This window comes from Anticarsia gemmatalis, chromosome 29 (genome assembly GCF_050436995.1).
Source record: "Anticarsia gemmatalis isolate Benzon Research Colony breed Stoneville strain chromosome 29, ilAntGemm2 primary, whole genome shotgun sequence".
Classification (NCBI taxonomy): Eukaryota; Metazoa; Arthropoda; class Insecta; order Lepidoptera; family Erebidae; genus Anticarsia; species Anticarsia gemmatalis.
The window spans coordinates 105,844-127,079 of NC_134773.1; the positions used below are offsets into that span (position 1 = coordinate 105,844).

Genomic DNA, 21,236 nt, shown 5'->3' on the forward strand with positions numbered 1-21,236 from the left:
TTATAATGTTGCGAAATATCAACCAACCGCGTCTTTGCAACGGTACACGGTTAGCGATAAAAAAATTACTAAACAATGTGATAGAAGCAACTATACTCAAAGGAAAGTATGAAGGAGAAGATGTTCTCATACCGCGCATCCCAATGATTCCGACTGATGTGCCATTTGAGTTTAAACGACTACAGTTTCCAGTGCGGCTTGCTTTTGCTATGACTATAAACAAGTCCCAGGGGCAATCATTAAGTGTTTGTGGTATTAATCTAGAAAACCCATGTTTCTCACATGGTCAATTGTATGTTGCCTGTTCCCGTGTTGGAAAACCATCAGATTTGTTTATCTATGCGCCAGGTAATCAAACAAAAAACATCGTATACCACAAAGCACTACAATGATAATAATAATAATTATGATTCACATGATTAACAATAAAGCGATTACTTACTTTTAAATCCTTATATATGTTGTATTTAATTATTTTTTATTCACAACGCCCTATCACCAGGGTGAAGGTTCTGTTCAGGAGATTTTTTTAAATACGTAGGCAAAAAAACTGCCACATTACAAATCTTTTTGACAGGACGAAGTCTGTCGGGTCAGCTAGTTATAGATATAAATAATTTTGAGAATATTTTTCGTGCAAAAAAAAAATCACGCTACGACCAACAGGAGCAGAGTAACAGTAAAAAGTGTTACAAAAACGTGGAAAATTCTGACCCATTCTTTCTTATGTGACGCAAGCGAAGTTGCGCGGGTCAGCTAGTGTTGTATAACGTTATATATCTGCTGTGTGGGACACCTTGATGACACCGACACGAGCCGACCAAAGCTTGCCCCAATGTTGGGACCAATGCCTTGGGGCCTATATTGGGGCCAACGTGTGGAGCGGACGTAAGCTAATATTTGTTATGTAAGTGCACTGTATCGATCGAGATGCGCTTGTACCTACTGGCTAGGGGTGAGGGGTGAACCACCCTCTGGGCGAAGGGTGGCTGTTATAAATAGATTTCAAGGAAATTGAGGGAAATTGCTTTTGATGTTATCGTATCGCGTTGTGATGATCTGATTTTAAAATTTTGTTTTTTGGTCTGATGTGGTTTGAGAAATGTTTTTTGTTAGTAAGTATTATAATTTCAGGAGATCAAAGGAAATGGAAATTTTAATGAATTAAAAAAATTATAAATGCTTCAAATATTTCATAAGTTGGTACTTGTTGATTATTATTACATGGTATTTCAAAATTGACCGGAAATTATGGTTTATGTACAGGATTGCTGACTACAAGGTTCTCGGGTTCGATTCCTGGGTCGGACATTCTAATAGAACTTAATTTTTATATGCTTATCCATACTAATACTATAAAATAAATGTGAAAGTAATTGTCTGTCTGTCTTTTACTCAATCACGCCTAAACAACTGAACCAATTTGCATGAAATTTGGTATGGAGATATTTTGATACCGGAGAAAGGACATAGGCTACTTTTTACCTCGGGAAAATGACGCATTCCCATGGGAAAATTCAGGTGGCGGACGAAGTTGCGGGTAAAAGCTAGTTCTCAGTAAACTGGAGCTAAGTAGCGCATCTTGAAGGCAACAGGTTCGCCCCCTATTACACGAGGCTAACATTGTTAAGGGCGTAACGTGGGTGTTACACTGGCACGTGGCTGCCTACACATAGACACGAGGATATATACTACACTTTTGCTTTGCCAGGGCATTTTATCAAGACCATGCGACCACCTATCTATACTAATATTATAAAGCTGAAGAGTTTGTTTGTTTGAAAGCGCGAATCTCAAGAACTACTGGTCCGATTTAAAAAAATATTTTAGTGTTAGATAGCCCATTTATCGAGGAAGGCTATAGGCTATATATCATCACGCTACTACCAATAGGAGCAGAATACCAGTAAAAAATGTTACAAAAACGGGGAAAATTTTGACGTTATGACGTAAATATGAGTTTAAACGCTATTGAATAGATAAACTACCGCTAAATGTACCTCAGAAACCGGGGGTTAATCAACCAATCACGCACATACATATCGCATTTAGTTAGTTTAAATACCTCAAAATTCATCCGATTTTTGGTTCAAAATAAAATGCAGTGTTTTAAAACATCTCTACATTTCATGCATGTAAACTTACATACATACATGCACACATACATACATACAACCAATATGCAAAATAGAAGGTGAACCTTGTTAGGTCAGCATTAATTTAGGTCAAACAGGGAGCAACCTCAGAACTGAAAAGGCGTAACTCCTTTATAAAATCCTTATAGAACAGTCTGTTTGAAAATGGGACTACATCGAGAGTACTTGTGTTACTAAAGGTCGTAACTCCAGGCTTTTTATAGGAGAATTTATACTTTAGTCATAAGTATCTAGGGTTGAAAATTGTCTGAATAGAAATTAGTGCTTTTTATACGGGATTTTATACTTTACTGTAATAACTTAGGGTTGAAAATTGTCTGAAAAGAAATTTGATTTAAGTCGATTCCAGTTTGGTTTTAAGTTAATAGATGTAAATCACAGTTTTGTTCGGTTATTTAGACTTGTTGAGAGTAAATGGGTAGGTAGATGTGTTTTAATGCTTGGGGATGCATAGTTTGCAGTGCCTTTCGCATTTTGAGCTAGTAAGGCATGATTTATAGAAATCTATATTGGAACTATAATTTGTAAGTACGTATTAAAGTTCTATAAAATAATTTAAAAACTTATCGCATGCTGTTTTTACTTAAGAAACATTTGGTTTAATCGTTTGAGTATCATTTCGATAACGCCTAGGCCTTGGTTTCATTGAGTATTCTCCTTTGCACGTACATACATAAAATTACGCATATTTTATAGGGGAAGGCAGAGAGAGACCATAAGGGCAGCAGGGAATTGGGCTTGTGGTCTGCAAAATGCACTCGTCTAGGTTAAAGACTAATCTAAATCTTTGTCATACTATAATAAAAATATACTGGTAAGAAATCTGTGTAAAGAATTAGCCCGAGAGTTAGAATAGGTCATATTAAAGAGATTAGCATTGGCGCGGGAGTTGGTTTAAAACAGTTAGTTCTTTAGGGGAGAGTTTGAAATGAAAGGGAAAGTTATTATCAATTTTTTATTTGTTTCACAAAAGCGGGGATTTTAAGCACAATATTTCATATTAAAGGAGATCATCCATTTTGGGCCTTTTTTCAAAGTGCCGGCCAACAAAAAAAAGTGGCATGTATCGATAGAGCTAGCCATTTGAAGCAATAGTTAGTATGGCACGAAACCGGTAGGATCGCTATGAACCGAGTTATACAGGTTTGAAGATTCATAATATTCAAACATTTATTCATTTCTGAAAGTGCTGTGAAACATAAAATAATGATTGATTTTGCTAGAATTAACTATCTAAAGCAGACGACCACTCTGAAGTTGATTTTAAGGTCGTAAGCACACGTATCAACTCGGAAACGGGTCGTCATCGTATCAACTCGAGCTCATCAGTATTATTTGTATGTAATTCCCTACTGTACCACACTTATCGGAATCGTTATGTGATCGCCCCGGCTCACGACCATGGGAGTGGTGCGTATGCGCATTATGCATACACCAGCACCCAGGGTGGAGTGCGGGGCTATGTGCAAATTCCGATAGAATTGTGGGCATACCTTCTAAACCGCAACATGTGTCCTCATAACAGGGGCCCTCATCTCAAATCGTGCCCGAAGCACAAAATATTGTTCCACATGCCAATGAGTCGGACATAACATCCCAACGGCAACACTCTAGATGACCTCTTACCTAGACGATGGTTTCTTAGTTGCACACAACCGAGGGTGCGGCCCCTTAGGTGCGAGTTTGATTCCCCCGGCGCCTCAATGCGTCGCCACTGGACTGGTCACTGGCGACTAGCGCAAGGTCAGCGCATCCTCCCTTAGCGAACCCAAGGGGCCGCACCCTCGATTGTGTGCAACTAACATACCATCATCTAGGTAAGAGGTCAGCTAGAGTGTTGCCGTTGGGTTGTTATGTCCGACTCATCGGCATGCGGAACAATATTTTGTGCTTCGGGCACGATTTGTGATGAGGGCCCCTGTTATGAGGACACATGTTGCGGTTTAGAAGGTATGCCCACAATTCTATCGGAATTTGCACATAGCCCCGCACTCCACCCTGGGTGCTGGTGTATGCATAATGCGCATACGCACCACTCCCATGGTCGTGAGCCGGGGCGATCACATAACGATTCCGATAAGTGTGGTACAGTAGGGAATTACATACAAATAATACTGATGAGCTCGAGTTGATACGATGACGACCCGTTTCCGAGTTGATACGTGTGCTTATGACCTTAAATCAACTTCAGAGTGGTCGTCTGCTTTAGATAGTTAATTCTAGCAAAATCAATCATTATTTTATGTTTCACAGCACTTTCAGAAATGAATAAATGTTTGAATATTATGAATCTTCAAACCTGTATAACTCGGTTCAAAGCGATCCTACCGGTTTCGTGCCATACTAACTATTGCTTCAAATGGCTAGCTCTATCGATACATGTCACTTTTTTTTGTTGGCCGGCACTTTGAAAAAAGGCCCAAAAATGTATGGAGCGTGGATGATCTCCTTTAATACTAATTGTAGACACTTAATTAACCTTAAATACTAGAAGAAATAGATTTACAAAATTAATATTTGAGCTTTGACATTTTGAAATGAAATTATCACAGAGGTACCTAGATGGCAATGATTTTATTTAAAAATAAACCCTCTTATTCATAAAAATATATGAAGTTATGAAAGACTTATAATAAAAACTAGCTGACCCGTCAAACGTTGTTTTGCCATAAAAATTAAAAAAAAAAAGTAGTGTCACTTAGGGGCATGTAAAATAGATTTTGGCCGATTCTCAGACCTACTCAATATGCTCACAAAATTTCATCAAAAACGGTCAAGCCGTTTCGGAGGAGTATGGTAACGAAAACTGTGACGCGAGAATTTTATATATTAGATAAAGTGTTTATAAAAATAAAGTGAATAATAATTATAAAGTGTTTTGTTTCTTTCACTCCTTAGCGAAATGAAAGAGAGAAAACATTATAGTAGCTTTTTAACTAAAATAGGTTTATAGTGTGTTTATGAATAAGAGGGTAAATAGACAATAGAGTAGAGTTTTATAATTTAGATATATAGGTAGTAACAATATTCTTAACAACTTATAATATAGCTTAGAAATCTATCTTTGGGTTAATTTTGAAATTATTTATTTTATAAATAAAATAGAGCAGTGATAGCCGAGTGGTATATGTTGGTACCTTCCACGCAAGTCGCAGGTTCGAATCAGAGGCAACAAACCAATAACTTTACCATGTTGTGTGTATCAGAAATAATTATCAATGATGCAACCTTGCATGCCTGAGAGTTCTTTAAAACAGTTCTTGAAGGTATGCAAAGTCCCCAACCGGCAATTGGTCAGCGTGGTGGACTCAAGGCCTAACCCCTCCCTCATCACGAGACGATACCCTTGCTCAGCAGTGGGACATTAATGGGTTCAATTTAATTTATAAATTACTGCCGACATTATAAACTTTTCCATACATTTTTATTAAATTTAAAATCATGGCACACTTCATTTTTCCAAGATTAGGTACTCTTTTCTTAATTATAAATAATAAAACATTTTTTCATAATATTCCAAAAACTTTTCCAGCCTTTTCCAAACCTTTCCAGTCTTTCCTATAACTTTTTTATGCTATTTTTTACATAAAGGTATTTAATACAATGCCTTATACCTTTAAACCTTCATATCACAAACCTAACCCTGTTCTTTTCAACACCTTACAAGTCTTATCAAACAATTCTTAATCCCCCCTCTCCCCCTTCCATACTATAAAAATTTTGACAATTTCATACATAATATCATAGAATAAATAAATATCATTGGACAACTCACACACAGTCATTTGATTGCAAACTAAGCAGAGCTTGTTCTGTAACCAAATAACTGATAAACATACTTATATACTTGTAAATACATACTATAAAGAAAGATCATAATTTATCCATACATATGTGTTACTTAGATTCAGGAAATGCAAAGTCATTTTTCAATATTTTCGGCCAATTTTCAAAAGTCATAATATTGTTTTCTACTAGGACTTAAAACCTTTTGTTTCAATGTTTTTAGGGCAACAATTTTTAATGAAACAATCAGTCTCTTATAAATAAACTATATCTAATTTTATAATAAAACCTATTGGGTAGTTTTCACACAGCACTAAGAACATAAAAGTAGACTTAAAATTATAAATCTCTAGGCTTAAAATTAAATGCAATGCTTGTAAAAATCTTATAAACCATTTTTATATTGTATAAGATTATTTGTGCGTTATATATGTCTATCAATCAAAAAATGCTTTTTAAATCACAAATTACATTATAAAACAGAACTTGAATAACACAGTCAAAACTAGAAGGGCTTATGTGTATTCGACTATTTGATAGTCACTATGTTGTACATTGCTTGTTCTAAAATGATGGTATTTTTACACGTTATATCAAAGCAGCAATGTATTGCAAAGTGGATATCAAATTGATGTTTACTATAGTATAACAACTTAGTAGAGAATCTTATGGTCAAAGTCCTTATAGGTACACAAAATTCAGAATTAAGATTTTTACTGACATCAGGCCTAAACTGGACTTAGGTAGCCTATTTGTTACAGCTTGGAAATACACATAAATATCAATTATAAAGCCTTCCACCACGAACAGAACAGACCCATTCAAATCTTAGTTAAAATTATTTAAATGCATACTTTGAAATCACATTTTCGTTAGAAATACTACTATGCAGTTTGCGCTAAAACATGCCAATTCTCTACTAAGTTGTCAATTGAGACCGATCACAATACTAAAAACTATCGCAACAGCAAAATAAATCAACTACCCTTTGAACACAGCACAGGACACAGCAGGGGACTTGTTTAAACACTTACAGCTCATACACATGATCGAAGAGCCTGTTTATCATCCTCACCGTAGCGGGCCGCCGGCCTCCTTCCTTAGCACACATGAAGACAAACATCGTCTCCTTAATACGGTCTAAAATGGCCTTCAAAAGAGTCTTCGAAGGGTCTTCTCCCCTCAGGCGAGTTTCAATCCAGTCAGCAATGTTCACCATAGCTAGCTGGTTCAAATCCATTTCGAGCTGCGGTTCAACGGGTATGCCAGTGAACCGCCGCGTCACCGCTGTTGTAGACTTCAGAGTGGACTTCAACAAAGCCAAGTTTTCACGTAAATACGCCTCATTTTTTATAAAGAGTTTTTTTGACTTTTTTCTAGGTTTTTCTTCATCAGATTCCGTTGTTTCTTTACTTGTTTTATCTCCTTCGTAAGGTTCTGCTTCGTCATCGGGTATATCTTCGTACATATCGCCTTCGTCTTGAGATTCGTATTCCTCTTCAGTCGTGTAGTCATCTGAGTCCTCTCCATCACTATCAGGGTCTCCGGACGTCGCATCATCACGATTATCTTCATTCTCATCAGATTCTGCATTCTTATCAACACTCATAGACGGTACATCAACAATTTCGAAGTAGTGTTCCTCTTCATCATCAGAAGAACTTGACTCTTCGAACAGGCTCGCAATGTTTTCAATATTTTCCGGTTCTTCAGCATCGTTCGACGCGTCTGCTATTATCTCAGCTGCTGGTATATCAACAATCTCAAACTCCGGTAAAGTTGGTGCGTCTTCGAATTCAGCAGTGTCAGAAGTGCTTGATTCTTGGTCTATCGTATCGGCCGAACTCCCGCGGCTATCTATACTCATCAGCTCACTGTTCACAGAATCCCGACTTGTTTCGTTAATGTCCATCGGCACTGGATCGTCTCCTTTCTCACTCATTGTTCAAATTTAAAATATATTTATTTAAATATTACGACCAGACGTCTGCACGCGATAATATTTGTTTTAATAATGAATTTACACTACGTCATGTCTACTACAATGAAGTGAGCAACAAAACAGTCGGTAACGCAATGCAATAATACCAGGGTACTTGTTTCAAAAACTACCATTATGCATTTTTGTTGTATGGTAACATAGCGGAACGTTTTAGCGGGAGTTTTGAATTAAAGGGTGAACAAGTTTAGAAGATTTTATAAAGGTGGTTTAATGGGTTTTAAAATTGTTGCATTTTGGTCATTTATTTATGAATTTATCAAGACCGATATGAGTAATAAAAGTCTCATATTATACGCTTACAACATCATGTTTTAAGTGATTTTCCTCAAAAAAGTCGCGGGTTGTCGATTTAACTTACGATTTGATGTTTATTCAGTTGTAGGAAATCAATAAGAAAACACGATATAAATAAAAATTATTGAAGATAAACTAATAATGTTAAATTAAAAATATTAATAATGACTGTGTTGTTAAACCAATACAACTCCCGCATTAAGAATGGCTCATATATCGCGGGGACTTTTACAAACATACAAACAACGGACACAAAGTACAACCAGTCCCGAAAAAAATATTTAGATTGCACAAATAATTGTTTCGTGTGGGAATCGAACCCACGATCTCTCAACGCAATGGTAGCGGCGTGGCGACCGACGCCACTGCACCAAGGAGGCTCCATATTGCTTAAACTACAATAAAAAAATAATAATTTAACCTTACCTCCATTACTAATAGAAGACTGCTCTGGAACTTCTTCAACAGCTAGATCACCAATCTCATTACTATTTCGACGATTTAAATTAACATTTGTATCTTCTTTAGTCGATTTCATAAGCTCTTCAATCACAATCGAGTCTAAACTATCGGGTTCCAAAATCGACTCGCCACTCGATTCTAAATCGGCGGTGTAACCATTCGAGTACACCGAACTGCTTCTCCCCACATCACTATAACTGTCACATATTGGCGGGAACTCGACGCCATGTTGAAATTCATGATCGCTAACAAAATCATCACTTAAAGTTCTATTTTCTATAAACATTTTTGCGTATATTTTTCTTATTTTAATTAATAAAGTTTTATAATATTCGGCTGGTTCATCGTGTTTATTTGGTTCTCGTTCAATTATTAATGGAGGTAGAGGACTGTACGGACGGTTTAGTTCTGAAGTCTCACTTACAGATGGCGTTAGTTGTCTATACTGCGGTCGCGTGGTTTGACCGAGAGATGTCGCTGTTCCACTTGAAGATATTTCTTCTGGAATGGTCGCAGATTTTGAAAAGTCTGATGATGGAGTGGATGTTCTTGGTTGTAGGTTAGAAGACTGAGTGGTTTCTTCTATTACAGGTGATAAAACTGCAAAGAAAAATAATGTTAATCACATTTTTTGTTTATGTTCAAGCATACAATACACAGAGGCTTATGGCAATCATCATCATATGGCAATACCTGTAATCTCCCATTACATGGGACTTGCATTGTTATTGGCGAAACGTGGGTCTTCTTCTTATCGTATGGTTAGTGGTCAACCTAGTGTCAAAGTTGTTCAAGCCCGAAGACCTTTGACATGGCTTAACGAGTGTTATCTTAATTGACAACATCCGGGACAGACTTTTAACGTGCCTTCCGAAGTACGGAAACGTCCAATTCAAATACTATTCGGTCACCCATCTATGGAATGACCGCGCCAAGGTTCGCTTAACGTTACCGTTAATAGTTAACCGACCGTGAACGTGCCTGGCTATGGGCGCCTACGTGGCTGTATTTTATACACATCTACCTCCACCTTCGAGTATAATAGGCGTGATAATATGTATTGTATGTAGCTACTATATAATCCGACTTATATGCTGATGTGGGGTAAAGCTAGGTATGAAACAAAAGTGGGTACCCATACTCACCGATTATTGTAGTTAAATAAATATCATTGGAAAACTCACACACGGTCATCTGATTTCAAACTAAGCAGAGTATTACGTACCGTAAAACGGGGTGAATAGAATTCGCGGGGTGAATAGAAAAAAATCATGAAAGTTTTCAAGGCTAATATTTGAGTAGGTACTCCTAGTTGAAGAATTTTGTTCAAATTTAAAATGATTACACGTCGATATTACTTCTCTGCGGTGTCATAATTGTTTAAATGTTTAAATTGATATTTATACCCAAAAAATTGCTTCAAAGTCAACCGTCCTCGAATGCCTTAATGGTCCATATAATTTTTTCAAAACTTTGTATTTAAAGTGGGATTTCTTTTCTAATGAGTTGTTTGAAGTGTTTATCTCTTTAGGTGTATATCTATACTAATATAATAAAGCTGAAGAGTTTGTTTGTTTGAACGCGCTAATTTCAGGAACTACTGGTCCGATTTGAAAAATTCTTTCAGTGTTAGATAGCCCATTTATCGAGGAAGGCTATAGGCTATATAATATCACGCTACGGTCATTAGGGGCGGAGTAGCAACGAAAAATGTTACAAAAACGGGGAAAGTTTTGACCCATTCTCTTAGGGGACGCAAGCGAAGTTGCGCGGGTCAGCTAGTTAATCTATAAAGATACAATATTGTTAATTGAAAAAACGTTTTTAAACACAGTTTTTCCATTCACCCCTTTGGTCGTTTCGATTCACCCCTATCGCTGGGTGAATAGAAATTGACCACTTTTTTAATGAAATATCGTAAAATTATGCATATTTTTGGACAAATATGGTTTTAACTCTTTCTTCATGGCGCCGGACATGATATAAAATAACCCGACAATAAAAATAACAAGTTATTCGCAACAATTTTTTAGGACAAAGTTGAAAATCGTTTCTATTCACCCCGTTTTACGGTACTATGGTAACCAAATAACTGATAAACATACTTATATACCTATTTCTAAATACATACTTATATAAAATATTGTTTTCAATATCGATAACATACTAATCTAGTCGTAAGGCCGAAAATATGGCTAAAGAATTGACAAAATTACGATATACCTACATAATATTTTCCCATAGTGTTAGGCAGAGACCAAAGAACGTCACTTGGTACGATCCTTACAAACTTCCCTTGCTTCATTCACATACATACATGTTGTCATACAGGACCGCCGGTTACGAGTACTACCCACATCAAGTTTCTTCAAAACATCGCCGATATAGAACGATATTTCTATGGCGTCCCATCCCGGCGTTACCATTAATGTTCGCACAATAAAAGTATTTGTCAAACATTATATTCTCTTTACATGAACAAACCACAGCATTCCTACCTCACTACCGGTTTTCGAGGTACATTTAGCGGTAGTTTATCTATTCAATAGCGTTAAAGCTCATAAAGAAGGCAATTGAAAAGATAAACTACCGTTAAATGTATTCAGAAACCGTCAATTCTTGTCACTACATCTTCAATCAAACCACAACGACCATTCTTTCTCTCTTCCTGGCTATTCGTCCCATATTATGATGGTGGAGTCAGCCTTCCTTACCCTCTTCATCCACTACCTATCCTTGACTTCATCTACCTCAACCTACCATGCCTTCATATCTCGCGACATGACCATTAAAAGACAATATTCAAAACTTGATATCGAATGTACAGTATTATTTAAATTTATACTCACTCCTATACGGTATGTCCTGAAACAAGCTTCTAATCAAATAAGACTTCCTCCTTTCCCAATCTTCATTATAACGCGACATTTTAAATAAATTATTATAGAAAAAGTGATAAGACGAATGTACGATGTAAAATAATTATTGTTTTGCGCGGGTAGTGGAATAGTAAAAAGAAAATGTTCCTGGAATTTTCTTATTCAGCCTTTTGTGCAAAAAAAAGTAAAGAAATTATGCATTTTTGGTAAAAACGCACTAGTTAAAATGCTAAAAATAATATTATCCGTTAATTGAAAAGACAAATGAATAAACAGTTATTAATATTTTAATTGCATGAATAATAATGTGAGAAAAATTTATTTCCGTTTAGAAACGCTAAAAATGTCATTGTGTTCGTATTTGAAAGTCCGCTACGAAGGGGCTAACAAGGAGCTAATAAAATTCGCTTAGACAATTTTCGCTATGTCGTTAAACTTACATAAAAGTTATCTTAACAAATGTAAATTATTATTTTAATACACATTATAACCTGAAATATTGAATTTATTATTTAGAACATTAATTTTAAAGGAATATAATAAGAAAACATTAAAAATAAATTTTCGCGCGTCAGCTGTTAACGCGATAGCGAACACGCCATTGTTGTTCCCACTGCAGTTATCTGTCTAGCCGCTGTCAGCTGTCAGTGAGAGAACTGTCACCAAACAAATCAATAAACGATTCTACACTCTTTAATGTGCAAATTCCAGCTAATTATCGCCTTCCATCCGCAATGCCGCCTACAAACAACAAATACGCACATATTTGCGTATTAAAATCGCAGTTTTATTGAACAATTGTTTATGTATCGTGTAAAAAGTGGAATACAAATTTCGCAACGCTCCAGTGGCTGTTTAGGCCGGAAATGTTGGTTTTAATTGTGTATTTCTTGTTAAAACCAGTGTAATGGACCTTTCGCCGGACGAGGATAACTTCCAAGGGCGTCTGCTGCATCAGGTGGGTGATTTTTGACATAAAAACTGAAGTACCTAAATATCTGCTACGGGTGATTAAATCGGCTAAGAGCCGCGGTTTAGCGAGTAATTACCGTGTGTTACGAATGTGGGAGGTAGCACAAGGTCTACCGATGTGTGTCATAGTGTTAAAACTTTCAAAACGCCGGCGCTGAAGTCTTTTATTTAATTTTAATGTAATAGAAAGTTGATGGCGAATTAAATATTTTTACGCGATATTATTCATGGTAGACGGTTGGTAATCAATTATAACAGTTGTTTATTAAATTTCTAAGAATGTAGCAGCTTTCAAAAATATATTAATCTTTGTATTATTATACTTTATAATATTTAACATAGCAGTACAATGAGTAAACTTCAGGCATAGTGCCAAACAATATAAAATTACAACTGAAATATTCTTATAAGAAAAACACTTGAATCCTGTCCGACTTAGCTATAAATACCTGACTGCATATAAAAAAATTATGTATGTATATGCACTGTATATAAAAGTAATTTATACATAAAGATTAAGACTCAATATTGCTTGACACTTACCTGTTACAGAAAGAAAAACAGTTGTTGTCCTTTGCAATCATCTGAAAAAAATATGCAGAAATTTTCATTTCATAATCACAAATAGACAGATTGATACATGACGAAGGTGTTATCATATATAACTAATTAAGGTATTGTATAAATGATATCCAACATGATTAAAAATATTTTTAAATATATCAAAAGGGGTAAGATCTCTATGAATTTGAAAAAGTAACTTAATAAATAAGGGTTTGTTTCTTCATGTAGTCTGTTTTGAAGATTTTTATTAAATATCATTCATAGAAAGTGTAAAGCAATTTAAACATTTCATATACTAGATTGTTGGTAGGTCCATGAACAATTATTGTATCAACCACATTGTAAATCATTTGGCGATTGAAAAGAGTGTGAGTTTGTTGCCAGCTCTTCTCATAAGACTGTACACTTTTGAGCTAAATTCAGTAATTGTAACAACTAATAAATAAATAAAATTATTGGACAACTCACACATAGTCATTTGATTCCAAACTAAGCAGAGCTTGTACTGTAACCAAATAACTGATAAACATACTTATATACTTGTAAATACATACTTATATAGATAAATTAACAACCAGGCTCAGAACAGAATATATAAATGATTTGATTTTGATTTTCATATTATTTGTCACAATGGCTTAGACTTTGCTACATGTCACTTAACTACACATGACATAGTATAGCTGATCTGCGCAACTTCGGTTGTGTCACTGAAGAGAGAATGGGTTATCATTTTCCCAGTTTTTGTAACATTTTTCGTTACTACTCCGCTCCTAATAGTCGTAGCGTGATGATATATAGCCTAAAGCCTGCCTCGATAAATGGACTATCTAACAGTGCAAGAATTTTTCAAATCGGACCAGTAGTTCCTGAGATTAGCGTGTTCAAACAAACAAACTCTTCAGCTTTATAATATTAGTATAGATTTGATTTTGTTTTTCATATTTTTTTTTTTTTTTGCTTTAAAAAGACAACTCCCGCACTAAGAATTGCTCTTGTGTCGCGGGGACTTTTTACAAACATACAAACAACGGACACAAAGCACAACCAGACCCGAAACAACTATTTGTGGATCGCACAAATAATTGTCCCGTGTGGGAATCGAACCCACAACCTCCCGTTGCAGTGGTATCGGCGTGGTGACCTAAACCACTGCGCCACGGAGGTAGTCATAATATTATTTGCCACAATGGCTTAGAGTTTGCTACATGTCACTCTTAACTTAACATGATATTACATTAAATCAATGGAGCAACTAATATGTGTGTAACATAAGACTTATACATTTTGTAGTGAGTGAACAATTTATATTTGATACTTGCTCATTCATGCAAGAGCACAGGCGTTATTTAGATCAAATACTAAAATATTATGTTAGCAAGACATTATACATTGAGGGCATGCAAAGTCCGCAACCCGTACTTGGCCAGCATGCTGGACCTCTCCCTCAAATGGGAGGAGACCCTTGCCCAGCAGTGGGACAGTAATGGGTTAAAAAAAAGACTGAGTTGCAGTTATTTTTTGTTTGTAGAAGTGCCTGTGAGTGATTAATAAGTAATTTAGTAACTAAATATAAAGATATTCTTGGTTTTGACATAACTTCTACCTTGTCTTCTATATGGCATACTTTAAACAAAATAATAAAAATTATAGTGCTGGACAATGTTCCTATAATTGGCGAGTATAAATTATTAATATCATAAGCCTAATTCATTCAACTGCTGGGTAAAACGAGAGAGTGAAAATTATTATTATAATAAGCTTATATTGGTCCACTGCTAAGCAAAAGCTTCCTCCATAGATTTTTAGAAATAGATAATCATTTGTTTTAATTTGTAAGAAAACATTGTGAGTCTGAGGGTTTGTTAAAGAACTCTTGAAAACAACTTTTGTAATTCAGATTCAAAATTGCAACAAACATAGTTCTTATAGAGATCTTATTTATCTTAAAGAAGGAATATAGTTTTCAGAAAAGTAGTTCAGTAAATGACTAGCAAGTAAATATGAGGTAATTCCTATTGTGTATTGTTTAATTGTGATTATTGTCTAATTCATGTTATTTGAATAGATAAAATGAATCTGTTATTGCAGGCTAGGGTTTTGGCATGCTCTCAAGAAATTTGATAAACAATTTTAGGCTTGCTTGGAAATAATCAGCCATTTTAGAGTGGGTGTAGTAGCTAGTATTTGAGCTTAGTTTTTTTTACATTATATTGTGGGTCAGGGCTGGCATTTTCGATCTTTGACAGACATTACCAGTAGTTAGAAACTTTAAAAAATGAGGAGCTCGTGGCTTAGATAACAACAGCCGCGCGGATAGATCTCTGAGGTTAAGCAACGCTTGCCGAGGTTGATTTGTGGATGGGTGATCATCTTATACATATAGAGTTCCTCAGTGTTTCAGAAGGCACGTTAAATTGTGGGTCCCGGCTGTCATTTTCGAAGATCTTTGACAGTCGTTAATGGTAGTCAGAAGCTTGAAAGTCTGACAACCAGTCTTACCGAGGGGTATCATGTTATTACCGAAGTTACTGTGTTGTGGAGGTCCGATAAGCAGTCGCTGCCTGTAAAATACTGGTACTCAGCTCATCCGGCGAGACTGGGAGCAGACTCCAACACTTAGAAGAAAATTATAAGTCATAGTACCTTTCTTAATCCTCGGTGCTTCTTCCAGGCGGCGCTTTGGGACAACTTGGAGTTACTTCAGGAGCTGCTGTCGTCTGGCGCGGCGGTGGACGCGCGGGACGCGTGCCAGCGCAGCGCACTCCACGCCGCCGCGCTGGCCGAGCGCTCGCGCTGCCTCGCCGCGCTCTGTGCCGCCGGCGCGGAGATCGATGCCTGCTCAGATATTGTTACTGGCGGCAAGGTGGGTACTTAGAATAAGGATTGAAGACAAGCAAGGTTTTAAAAGCAGTCCATTGAATGGTACAACAATTTAGTAGAAAGGCTTGTATGCAAGGTTCGCGGCTGGCGGAGGTATGGTCGTAATTCAGAAAATCAGTGACTTGCGAAGGCTGACCCCACAACCATATGGGACGAATAGGAAGAGAGAGTGACTTGCAAACTTGCATGCAGCTGACGGTGAACTGTTCGATACACATTATTATTTTAAAACATACAGTATTATTTAGGAACTTTTTTCTTAGCCTGTTTTAGTGTCTCTCTGCTGAGTAAAGGCCACCCCCTTTCACGTTCCAGAATATGTTGTCAGACTAGAAATAACTAAGCGAACGAGAGAATTTGAGAGAAGAATTTGTAAAGGAAACCTCTGTTCATGAAATTTACCTCGAAGTTACCTGTTTTCGCAACTTTAAAATAGTTTTCTCACCTATTCATATGTTTGCCTCCAGACGGCTCTCCACATCGCAGCAGAACGCGGCCACGTGGAGAACGTAAAGACTCTTCTATCAGCGGGAGCGTGTCTGAGCGTGGTGGACGCGGGCGGCAACACGGCGCTCGCGCTAGCGGAGCGACACAGCCACAGACACGCGGCGCACGCACTGCGGGAGGCACGCGGTGAGTACTGTGTTTATAAATACCTGCGCGACACTAAGCAAATCTGCGTAAAACTGCGCAACAGTGCGTAAAACTGCGTAACACTGCGAGGTACTACGCAGGACTGCGCAGCGCGCGGCGCACGGTGAGTACTGTGTTGATATTTACCGGCGCGATACTGCGTAACACCGCGTAAAACTGCATCACTGCGTAAAAATGTGTAAAACTGCGGAAAAGTGTGCAACACTGCGCGATTTTGCGCAATACTGCGTAACACTGCAGAATACTGCGTAGTACGGCCGAACGGTTCTATCTCTCAAGTTACGCTTCGCTGGCCGAGGTTGGTCAGTGGATGGATGTATTATACATACCAAGTTCCTTCGTGTTTCAGAAGGCAGGGTCAATTATGGATTCCAGCTGTCTTTTTCAAAGACCTTTGACAGTCGTCAACGGTAGTCAGAAGCTTGAAAGTCTGACAAGCAGTGTTACCAAGGGGTATCGTGTTATAGCCCTTGTAACTGTGTTGTGAAGGTCAGATAGACAGTCGCTGCATGTAAAATACTGATATTAAGTTTTATCTAGAGCAGTGGTTCCCAACCAGTGGTCCGTGTTAGTCAAAATATGGTACGCAAAAGATTTTAAAGTTACAAAGTACATAATAATATGATTGGATTGGACTCTAGGTCGAACCCCTCCCCCTCGTTTGGGAGAAGACCATTGCCCTGTGGGACAGTAATGGGTGAAAACAAAAAAATACTTACATACTTTTGACTGCCTCCGTGGCGCAGTGGTTTAGGTTACCATGCCAACGCCACTGCGCCAGGAGGTCGTGGGTTCGATTCCCACACGGAGCAATTATTTGTGCAACCCACAAATAATTCTTCGGGCCTGGTTGTACTTTGTGTCAGTTGTTTGTATGTTTGTAAATGTCCCCGCGACACAAGAGCAATTCTTAGTGCGGGAGTTGTCTTTGAAAAAAAAAAGTAGTAGTCCCTATTAACAAGATTGATATAAACGTGGTCCCGGACTAAGAAAAGGATGGGAACCCCTGATCTAGTGAGACTGGAAGCCGACTCCAACATAGTTGTAAGGAAGGAAAGGCTGATAATGATCTCATAATTTCGGACTTTAATAAGTTTTAAAAGGTGTTTCCCAAGTAGTGCCATTTACGACAAAATTTTGAGATAAGTATTTGTAAAAATGATAAATTTCTAAACAATGATGTTCATGTATCTTTCGTAGTAATTAAAGTGGATATTTTACTTTGAAAACGGTTTTTAATTAAGTAGTGTAGAATTATACCTAATTTTGACGGCTTAGCCCTAGAAAGACATACACAGATCATATTCGGTGATGTCTTGCTGTACTTTTTCCTGACCTAATATAATACTAGCTGACCCGCTCAACTTCGCTTGCGTCACATAAGAGAGAATGGGTCAAAATTTTCCCCGTTTAAGTAACATTTTTCGTTGCTACTCCGCTCCTAATGACCGTAGCGTGATGTTATATAGCCTATAGCCTTCCTCGATAAATAGGCTATCTAACACTGAAACAATTTTTCAAATCTGACCAATAGTTCCTGAGATTAGCGCGTTCAAACAAACGAACTCTTCAGCTTTATAATATTAGTATAGATTAGTATAGATATTTGTCGTTATGTCAATTTTACATCGTTGCTACACATTATTACGTAACACAGCATAAGTTCGCTTTACATATATACAAATACACGTATATATTAGCGACAATATTATGTATATGTTACTGTAAAAGCCCGAACAGTGGTAAATCCTAAGATTTTCTATTTTTTTTTAACCACCCAGAAGGAGGAGCCCCGCGAAGCGGGGCTCCGGCGACATCTCGACATCATCAAGTGAATATAGGTAAAAGTTCGAAATAAAATAATTGTTCGGACTTTTACCATTGCGAGTTGGTAAATCTTAGGTTATACCGGAAAATCTTAGGATTTACCACAGTTCGGGCTTTTACAGTAACATATATATTACAAAACTACGACAAACAAACTAGATTAACTCGTTCTACTAACATTCAGAGCTAAAGTTCTAGGCATTAAGACCGGTTTAGTAGACAAAGATATTTCAAAATTATTGCACAATTAAAATGTGTAATATTAAAATAATAAATATCATTGGACAACTCACACATGGTCATTTAATTTAGAACTAAGTAGAGCTTGTACTGTAACCAAATAACTGATAAACATACTTATATACTTATAAATACATACTTATATAGGTACATTAACAGGCTCAGAACAGATACTCGTGCTCATCACACAAATATTTGTCCCGGGTGGGATTCGAACCCAACACATGCGGCGCTACGGTGATTGCGGCGAGGTAACTTCATTAACCATTGCTCCTTACGTGAAGTTAAGTGGGTCATACATCTATACTAATATTATCTATACTTTATTTATTTAATTTATTTTTTTATTTAATATTATAAAGCTGAAGAGTTTGTTTGTTTGATTGTTTGTTTGTTTGTTTGTTTGAACGCGCTAATTTCAGGAACTATTGGTCCGATTTGAAAAGTTCTTTCAGCATTAAATAGTCCATTTCTCGAGGAAGGTTATAGCTTATATATCATCACGCTACTACCAATAGGAAGAGAGTACGAGTGAAAAATGTTACAAGAACGGGGAAAATTTGACCCATTCTCTCCTATGTGACGCAAGCGAAGTTGCGCGGTTCAGCTAGTACATAATATCATGCCTTTATCCCATAGGTGTAGGCAGAGATCAAAGAACGCCACTTGGTACGATCCTTACAAACTTCCCTTGCTACATTCACATAGACTTTTTCCCCGACCTAATAAAAAGTTTTTAAACAGTCTTAGATGCGTGTTATAGACAACCCTAACTTAAACAAAAATACCGGCTTTACCCAACTTAAGTAGATTAATTCCGAGGTCGTTTTAACACTAAAGATAATCTTATATAGACTATACAGAGGGTCCCGGGTTCAATTCCCGATTCTCGCCGATATTTTTCTTAATTTTTGGAATGTCCCCAATTACTTTGAAAATATGATTAGATGAGATTAAACTGTCCATAGCCAGTTGCGCTCACCGGTCTGTAAACGATCTGTGGGTTAAGCAACCATTGGCGCGGTCATTCTATAGATGGGTGACCGCATAGTGGCATTTGAACTGGGCGTCTCCGTGCTTCGGAGGGCACGTTAAAAGTCGGTCCCGGTTGTTGTCTACGAAGATAACAGTCGTTAAACCATGTCAAAGGCCTCTCGGGCGGCTTGAACGACTTTGACACTAGATTGACCACTAACCATACGATAAAAAAGAAGAAGAATGATTTGATTTTGATAGAGAGTCTTAGATTTGATTCCGGAGTTGATAAGTGCAGCTGATTTCACGAGTTGAAATATTCTCTTTAGTAGCACAGAGTTTGGTAACATGTCTGATAAGTATATGGTTATAATTTGACCCCATACTACATGAAACTAACATCCATACTAATATTATTAATGCGAAAGTAACTCTGTCTGTTACTCAATCACGCCTAAACTACTGAACCAATGTCCATGAAATTTGGTATGGAGATATTTTGATACCCGAGAAAGGACATAGGTTACTTTTTACCCCGGGAAAATTACGCATTCCCATGGGAAAATTCAAGTTGCGGACGAAGTCGCGGGTACAAGCTAGTTGTAAATAAGTATTTCATACACCACTTCATGCAATACATGCTATACATGCTATATGGCTATAATCTTATCAAATACTACATGAAACTAACATTATAAATAGGTTTTTCATATACCACTGTCTACATCAAGGGTTTCCCAACCTTTTCTTAGTCCGGGACCACTTTTATATTATTCTTGTAAGCAGGGACCACTAAGTAAGTATATTAAAAATAAGGTGTAATAATCATCCTGAAAATTTAACATTTTTAATAGTTCGCGGACCACCAGTTGGGAACCACTGGTCTACATGCAAAACATGCTATATGGCTATAATCTTACCCCATACTACATGAAACTAGCATTTTAAAAACGCCACTACATGCAATACATGCAATGTTACAAAAAAAAACCATTCCGGGCAATCTCAAGTATACATTTTTGGCCTAAAATGATACTCAAACTTGACAATTCTATTCATCAATTCACTGCGCCATAGACGTAATAAAAAGCACTATCGTACTATATCAAACGCTGACCATTCAGTACTCCGGCGGCTGCCGGCGACGACGCACGTCCGCGTCGCTCTGTTGCAAAATATACCGGTATATTTACGTAAAACATATCATTTATATATTAAATGTATAGTAAATAGTGTTATTTATATGTTATGTGTTTAAAGTGTTTAAAAACAGTGAAATTGTGTGTTTAAATCGGATTGCAGTGTTGAAGACTATTGTGCAATGTCAGGTTTATAAAATGTAGACTTTTTGCCACTATTTTGTTTATTGGTCATCTTAGTTTATACAAATACTAGCTTCTGGCTTTCGTACGCGTTAATACATTTACCTGAGTAATAAGTATTCTATGCGTTATTCTAGGTTATAAACTATATATTGTGTACTAAATTTCATGAAAAACCGTTCAGTACTTTTTCACAAATTTTCGCATTTATAATATAAGT

General features: G+C 36.9%; 2 protein-coding genes across 5 annotated transcripts in view; one reads left to right on the top strand and one right to left on the bottom strand.

The window, feature by feature from the left end:
* The window catches only part of LOC142985353 (uncharacterized), a 31,381-nt gene extending 19,705 nt beyond the window's left edge, over window positions 1-11,676 (bottom strand). For all 3 annotated transcript variants that reach the window (XM_076133469.1, XM_076133470.1, XM_076133468.1), the window contains exons 1-2: window positions 11,550-11,676; window positions 8,665-9,300 (exon numbers count right to left, since the gene is read on the bottom strand). In XM_076133469.1, coding sequence (XP_075989584.1) covers window positions 8,665-9,300; window positions 11,550-11,628 — 715 coding nt within the window. In that variant the 5' untranslated portion in view covers window positions 11,629-11,676. The remainder of the gene's footprint in view (window positions 1-8,664; window positions 9,301-11,549) is intronic.
* A 558-nt stretch (window positions 11,677-12,234) lies between these two features.
* The window catches only part of Lrrk (Leucine-rich repeat kinase), a 67,911-nt gene continuing 58,909 nt past the window's right edge, over window positions 12,235-21,236 (top strand). For both annotated transcript variants that reach the window (XM_076133465.1, XM_076133466.1), the window contains exons 1-3: window positions 12,235-12,537; window positions 15,790-15,981; window positions 16,466-16,631. In XM_076133465.1, coding sequence (XP_075989580.1) covers window positions 12,487-12,537; window positions 15,790-15,981; window positions 16,466-16,631 — 409 coding nt within the window. In that variant the 5' untranslated portion in view covers window positions 12,235-12,486. The remainder of the gene's footprint in view (window positions 12,538-15,789; window positions 15,982-16,465; window positions 16,632-21,236) is intronic.